Source organism: Triticum aestivum, chromosome 6B (assembly GCF_018294505.1).
Source record: "Triticum aestivum cultivar Chinese Spring chromosome 6B, IWGSC CS RefSeq v2.1, whole genome shotgun sequence".
In the NCBI taxonomy this organism is placed as follows: Eukaryota; Viridiplantae; Streptophyta; class Magnoliopsida; order Poales; family Poaceae; genus Triticum; species Triticum aestivum.
This window is the reverse complement of record NC_057810.1, coordinates 603,066,300-603,073,911: the sequence shown is the minus strand read 5'-3', so window position 1 is coordinate 603,073,911 and position 7,612 is coordinate 603,066,300. Positions and strand designations below refer to the sequence as shown.

Genomic DNA, 7,612 nt, shown 5'->3' with positions numbered 1-7,612 from the left:
ACGTACGTGATGGCTTCCCATCTCGCCGCCGCTGCCGTTCTGGCCGTGGCCGCCATGTCCATCCTCTTCCTCGCCTCCAACAAGTCGGCGCCGTCCTCAGCCCCAGCCCCGACGCCTGACGCCGGCGCCGGCGCCGGCCGGTGCTAGCCGCTGGTGTCCCCGCACTAGACGCCTGCGTGCATGTATATATGCGGCTTTCTCCGTTTAATCATCCATATGACCATATCGTTAGCCATGTTTTTGGTCGTCGGTTGATCGCGATCCTTACATATGTTTGTTTCTCTTGTGATGATTCGTCATGTAGTATATTTTTTGTATGAGTGAGATTATGAATCAAGGTGCATGGTTATGCTCCCTCCCGTGATCAGATATTGTACCATCTTAGTTCTAGTATTTGACACGTACGGAAAATAATTGCACGATAATCCTGGACGCACGGATTATTACGGGTTTTACGGATTTTTCTCTCTAATTAATCTGTCTCCCTCCTGATTTTCAGCCGGGTGGGGCCCATCCTCCCCTCTTCTCCAATCCCAATATCCCACGTTTGCTAGTCTGTGAGTCCCGTAATCCTTCCCTCTATGCGTCTAGCATTACTCATAATTGCAAGGATCAAAGCACGTATCGCAAGTTTGCAACCCTAACGCTCTTGTGTGTTTTCTTTTTCGACTTCGTCGTCGTCGATGCTAGTCACTCGTGTGGTCGCTCTCGTGTCGCTGAATCCGTGGTGATATTATGATCCTAGGCAAAGTTAGGAGATAAATTACCAAGCCCGTGAATCTATGGGGCAAGGAAACAAATGACTAACCCACATTGCCATGATGAGAGAGTGTGTATTAGAGAAAACCCTGTCTTGATCCAGTGGCGGAGGCACCGCCCAGCGACCCTGGGCACTTGCCCGGGCTCGTTGGCTCCTCGACTGCAGCGATCCTAGCGATAATAAAGGGCTATGCCTGTTCGGTAGTTGGATTTACCCGGGCAAAATAAATTTGGGCCTTCCTTTCTCTCATGTTCACAATCCAATAGTACCAACTTCTGTTTCACGCAGCTCAAAAATAAAACTTGTGTTTCACGAGTGCAGGACGCGAGCGAATCCAGCGCACGGACTGGCGACAGAGGCTTGCGGCTGCCCTAGAGACGGCTAGAAGCACGGCCGGCGGCGAGCGGACTGCGGACGCCAGACGCCCAGGCACTCTACCTCGTTCCTCAACCCCTCCTTCCTCTCATCTCTGAATAATTGGTATTGTCTAGCCGGCCAGGGATTGATTCATTGATAGACTTAGGGCTTAAATTTGGGAATTTTTTGTTGGGAACAAGATAAAATTGTATTTGTGGGTGCTGGATACTATAAAATTGAAGTATTTCTTTGGGATCCTACACCAAACTATCCCGGACTTGCTTCATAGTTCATACTTAGGTGCGATCTTCAGTTTTGCATATATAGATTTAGATAGGATCTACAAGTATTTTTCCTTATGACGCATTGATCTTCATAATCAGTGCATAATATATGAACCTTTGTATAAGTACTATAGATCAGTGATTTGCCTTAGTGCAAATGTTCCATGTGACCATCTCTATTCTTGCTTTGATTTTGAATATATTCACATCTCACAACCAAATTTGTTTTAATTACAAATCCATTTTTAATCTTGTAGTGCCTTCTAGGACTTTGGAAACATGGCGAGTTTACCTCTATGCAATGCTGGTTGTATGCCTTTCTTTTGAAAAAAATGAACAAGTGAGAGATGCTTTTCTCATGGTGAAAGAAATGGCACAATCACATCTGGTGACATCTGGTACGTATAGTTTTACTTTTGTTGGCAACATGACGAGTTTGCCTCTATGGAAGGCTGGTTATGTATCTTTTGTTGTCAGGTCTCAACTTTATTTGCTATATGAAACTGATATTGATATACTATATATTAGTTCACTTCAAAATTACATTTTGTGTGACTATTATATTTATTTTCTCACTTTGTGGTATATTATGCTGTGCACCCAAATAGCAAATATTTGAATTCAAGATTATACACTTGGGCCCTGTTCGGAAATTCATCGGCTCCTAGAATCTGCAGAGCGGCGGTTTGCTCGCTCCCAGATTTTGTACTACAACTTCGTCCGCTCCCGAAGCGGAGCGTGGAGCGGAGTATTCCCGAACAGGGCCTTAGGCTCAGCTTGCCCAGGCTCCAAAAAAGTTCTGGCTCTGCCCCTGTCTTGATCACTGCAACACACAAGCAACCCTGCCAACTTCGCCAAGCACCAGCCCCCTTTCTGTTAGTGTGCTTGCAAAGCTGGCAGGGTTGTGAGCACATCAACAAGGAGTGATTAGCAACCCTGTCAATTTCGTCAAGCACCAGCCTAAGCCGAAGATGGTGGCCAAGGTCAACGGCGGCGGTTCCCAACGGTTTACCGGGAGATTCTTTTTGCTTATGTCAAATATCTAACACGTGGACCCACCAGCTGTCACAGCCGCCGTCACCGTCTCCCGCCCGTCTCCACGTTTTCTTTGTCATGAACTTAAATTTGGCTCTCGGTATATAACACTTTGCAGTAGGGCCCGATAATATGCTCTCGGCAAATCTGCGGTTTACTGAAATGTAATTTGCCGGTAGGATCTGCCATGAGTATTGCTGCCTTTGCCGACCAGATAATTAAATAGACCTGGTGCAATGCCCCTTGGGTATGACTAACAGCTAAGGAATATACATCGCCTGTTGCTTGTTCGTGAAGAGAGATGCTCTATTAATGGAAACAAAATTCATCTGATGACACTATCTGTTAAGAAGGAACACTTGTATGCCGATCGATCAGAGTCTTCGGGTTTAAGCTGCACTCATTTCTTTCTTTATTTCACCACATGGTTGGCTTGACCTATGGCTACGATAATGATTAAGTGTGTTGGGAACAGACAAAAAAGCTAGACTGTCACACTCTGTAAACTACTGGGTTTATCTGTTGGCATGTGCCGCCGTGGTTTCTGCCAGTGGCGATTCTATTAGGTGGGCTTCATCAGGCTTAAGCCTACCCTTCACAAACATATTTCAGCTAACCATACCACTTAACAGTTATATTTATGTGCTTTACACGTAAGCATCACAATGCAATTGCTAATTGGCCTTAGAACTTGATGTTTGAGCCCATCCTTCATTATCATGCTAGATTCGCCGTTGGTTTCTGCGGTTATTTGCAGGTTGGCTTCAATGATGGAGCTCCATGGTGAAGTCGGAGTCGCCCGTTCTGGGCAACCGGTGATGACGATGATGCTTGTGACTCCTCGGCGGATGCCCTTCTTCTTTGCAGCTGTGTTCCATGTTGGTGGCCAGGTTGGCAGGTGATGCCTATGTCATATGGGTTGGGTTGTATTCGTTTTAGCCCGGTTTTTTGTTAATTAACCGGGCAATTCTCTTCTTCTTAATCAATGAAAATGGCAAGTCTTTTGCCTCGTTTCAAAACAAAAAAATATGTATGTATGTCTAGTTGTATGAAATTGCATAGATTTACGTCATTCCCGGTTTTTGAACCGGAACTAAAGGGTTGTTACTAATGCCTCTCCCCTTTAGTCCCGGTTGGTAACACGGTAACACCAACCGGGACTAAAGGAAATTTTACGATTTTTTTTTGAAATTTTTTTTGAATTTTTTTTAACCTCTAATCTCCAATCACCGCCCCTCATCACTGTTCAATTTATCCTCTAATCTCTAATCACCCCTCATCATTTCAAATCATCTAACTTCCCGAACGGTCACCCATCCTCCCACTCCCCCAGCCTGAGCACACTTAACTTCCGGGTTCTATTCTCCCTCGTTTCCAAGTCTGCACTTGTTGTTTTCCTGACAATAGTAAGATGTCAATCCTATTAACCTTCAGGAATTTTGCTTGAGTATGAAGTGACACATTTCACTGTTTGAGTTTGAAACTATTGTTTTAAAAAACAATAATTATTTAGTAACACTAATATTTCTTGAATAATTAGTTTGACCATTGTTTGACCACAGTTTGACCAGATTTGACCAAAATTCAAAATAACTGAAATAATTATTTAGTAACACTAATATTGTAGAATAATTAGTTTGACCATTGTTTGACCACAGTTTGAATTTTTTTTGATTTTTTCCACTCTAGATCTAAAAAGGCCCGTAACTTTTTTCTGTTAGGTTTTTGAGGATTTTGAAAATGTTTAACGGGGTTCCCTCAGTTAAATTTGGATGTAACTTTTCGAGTAGATGATTTTTCATATAAAAAACTTTTTCATCCGAGTTAGTATGCAAAACTTATGCCATTTTTACAAATTCTCGAGAGATTTTGCAAATAAAGTCGAAATTCATATTTGCAAATTTTTCCAACAACTAGACCACATATCACATGGGAAATTTATTTTCTTTTATTTTTTTGACATTTTCATCATTTTTTTAATTTTTTTAAACTGAAAAGGCGATCCAAGGGGAGGGGGGTAGAGTTTGAAAATGGGACCTTTAGTACCGGTTCGTGCCATGAACCGGTACTAATGCCTCAAATCCCATTAGTACCGGTTGGTGGCACGAACCGGGACTAAAGGTATAACACTTTAGTCCCGGTTGGTGCCACGAACCGGGACTAATGGGCATCGCACCCTTTAGTCCCGGTTCGTGGCACCAACCGGGACTAAAAGGTCCAGACGAACCGGGACAAATGGCCCACGTGGCCTCTTGGCGCACGAACCGGGACTAATGCCCCCATTAGTCCCGGTTCTAGACTGAACCGGGACTAATGGGCTAACCCAGGGTGGACCAAAGCCCTCTTTTCTACTAGTGTCATCCTGCCAATGGTATCAAAGTCCATGTGAAGGAAGACTTCATATGCCGATCAAGTCTTGATGAATAGATGAAAATAAAGATGAGTGCTACTACATATGAAGGGGGACTTCATATGTATTAGCTGCTAGCTGTTGCATACGTAAAAATGAGAGTAGCTTTTCATGCACTTGTCCACCAGAAATAAATACTCCCAGATTCTCTCTCTGATTTAGAAACGGTAATCCTTTGTAGGTCGAAAAAATGCATGGCAATAAATAAGGTCATCTGTGATACTAATATATGATATTATGCATTAGAAAAATAGTATTATACACTAGTATCATATGCATTATATTAAGTTATGATATTACCCACTACGGGCAGCCTAACATACAACCATTCTCCAATTTAGTGCTAGGTCTGCTACCAATGACAAACAACGAGAACATATTACAATTTTATTCATGATAAGTTTATTGCTAAAAATTCTTGCATCAACGCGCGGGAGTACTATGTAGTACAATGAAACAACCATGTACATATTACACAACAACAATTACTCTATCCTGGGAAGATGAAGATGCTAAAAATTCTTGCATCAACGCGCGGGAGTACTATGTAGTACAATGAAACAACCATGTATATATTACACAACAACAATTACTCTATCCTGGGAAGATGAAGAGCCATTGAAGCTCGAGGCTGATAGAAAGCCTCCAAAGGTAAGTGCTTTGGCATGGTTTGACCAGACCCCTCAGTCATGTCAACAAGGTCTTGTTCCACCCTCTCCCAGTCGAAGCACTGAATCATCGTCCCAAGAGCAAGGCCAACCATTTGCATGCCCAATTGCTCGGCCGGGCATCGTCGTCTACCCATGCCAAATGGGATCACCATCTTATCTCCATTTCTCCCATCCTCAAACCTGCCGAAATATGTACACAGACACAAGATTGAGTTAGCATCACTACATCTGCCATGCTAATTTAGCACCACTACCTCTCGGAAACGAAGCTTGCTGGTTCATGCCAGAGCTGAGGATCCCTGTGGATGGCAAACGCGTTGACGAGGAGCATCGTCCCGTGGGGAATGTAGAACCCCCCGACGGTGCAGTCGGCGGATGACTCGTGGGGGACGAGAAGCGGCGCCGGCGGGTACAGCCGGAGGGTCTCCATGATGATGCATCGGAGGTACGGCAGGTTCGGGAGATCGGTCGCCTCGAGCAGCCGCAGTGGTTCTCCAATGCACGCGTCCATCTGCTCGCGCGCTCTCAGCATCACCTCGGGATTGTTTAGCAGGAGCGACATCGCCCACTCGATGGTGTCCGCCGACGTGACCGTCCCGGCTTCGAAGGAGCTCTTGGGATCGGAGTGAGAAAACGAAGGAAGCAAGCCATGAGGTTTCGTCAAAGCTGTGGACAATGGTGATTGATGACTCACTCACTATGCACAAGGAGCGGATGAGCTGGTCCGGGCACGCCTCGGGGTCCTTGTGCTGCATGGAGAGCAGCGCCCCGATCATCTTCCTCCTCCGTCCCTCCTCCCCCTTCTCCATCTCCTTCCGCTGCTCGTCGATCAGCCCCTGCAGGAACTTGGTCCGGCTCTCCCGCAGCCGCCACAGCCGCCGCCCCACCCCGCCCACGTCCAGCCACCGGCACCGCAGCGCCGCCGGCAGGAAGTCCCACACCGTCGACGCACCGCTCAGTGTCATCGCCGCCTCCACCATCTCCCTGAACCACCGCGCCTCCTCTCTCACCCCCGCGTCGATGGTCACGCTACCGGCGCCGTGGTGGCTTTTCTCGCAGATCATGCCCATCATGGTGTTCAAGAGCAGCTCGAACAGGCGCGACTTGAGCTCGACGCGGGCCCGCTGCCCCATGGCGCCACGAGCCGCGTGGAAGAGGCCCCGCGCCATGGCGCGCGCCTCGCGCACGTGCACGTCTGCGAAGTGGTCCACCCGGTGCGCGGCCATGATCTCGGTCACGGCGATGCGGCGGACGTGGCGCCAGTATGGCCCGTAGTTGGTGGTGCCCATGGTGGACCAGTCATAGGAGAGGATCCCACCGGACGGCAGCTGCGGCCTGTTGGCGAACGCGACGTCCTGCGCGCCGAGGCACTCCTCGGCGGCCTGGGCCGAGGACACGACGAGCACGCTGCGGGAGCCGAAACGGAGGCCGAGCACGACGCCGTGGCGAGCGGCGAGGCGCGCGAGGGTGCGGTGCAGCGGCTTCTTGAAGAGGTGCAGGTGGCCGACCACGGGGAGAGGGACGGGTCCCGGCGGCAGTTTACGGCGAGGGCTGCCGCTTCGTCGATGCATCAGTGCCAACAGTGGCGCCAGGAGGAGGACGGTGACCAAGATGGCGGCGCGCAACGTAGTACCATCCATGCTAGACTCCGGGAGCAAATTAATGGCCATGGTTCTGCTGGATTAATCTTGGGTTGTGCTCTGTTGATGCTTTACATATGGCGAAACACATCTATCAATCATCGTGAAGCAGACAAGAGCCACGTGGCTTCAACGATTACTGTTTTAGGACGTGGAGTGCGGGTGTTAAGAAATCTGGCCACACGTTTTGTGTGATGTTTAAGAGGACCAGCTCACACGCCTACGTGTGGGCAAAACAACTAGCGTTCACATATTTTTTTTTCTCGCGGTCCCTCTCACACGCCTACGTGTGGATAAAATGGATAATGCCCACACGACCTCTCTCAGCCACCTATCTCATGGCCCCGCACGTCCCGCGTGACAGTCATCACGTGTCCCCACAGTTGTCATGGTCCGAACCCTCTTCAATGTCCGTTTAACTGCACTTGCCATGTCGCTGAACTACAGTTGCCATG

At 47.7% G+C, this 7,612-nt stretch overlaps 1 protein-coding gene across 1 annotated transcript; it reads right to left on the bottom strand.

The window, feature by feature from the left end:
- Positions 1-5,344: 5,344 nt before the first annotated feature.
- Positions 5,345-7,187, bottom strand: LOC123139449 (isoflavone 2'-hydroxylase-like). The gene is made up of 3 exons (XM_044559254.1): positions 6,216-7,187; positions 5,772-6,130; positions 5,345-5,697 (listed from the first exon to the last, which is right to left on the bottom strand). Exons 1-3 carry the CDS (start codon positions 7,185-7,187, stop codon positions 5,436-5,438), a joined length of 1,593 nt encoding a protein of 530 aa, XP_044415189.1. The 3' UTR covers positions 5,345-5,435.
- Positions 7,188-7,612: the final 425 nt, after the last annotated feature.

Coding starts and splice junctions, on each gene's coding strand:
- LOC123139449 (XM_044559254.1), bottom strand. CDS start 7,187: ATGGCCATTAATTTGCTCCCGGAGTCTAGCATGGATGGTACTACGTTG. Junction 6,131..6,215: donor TCATCCGCTCCTTGTGCATA/GTGAGTGAGTCA, acceptor TCCGATCCCAAG/AGCTCCTTCGAAGCCGGGAC. Junction 5,698..5,771: donor GCAAGCTTCGTTTCCGAGAG/GTAGTGGTGCTA, acceptor ATATTTCGGCAG/GTTTGAGGATGGGAGAAATG.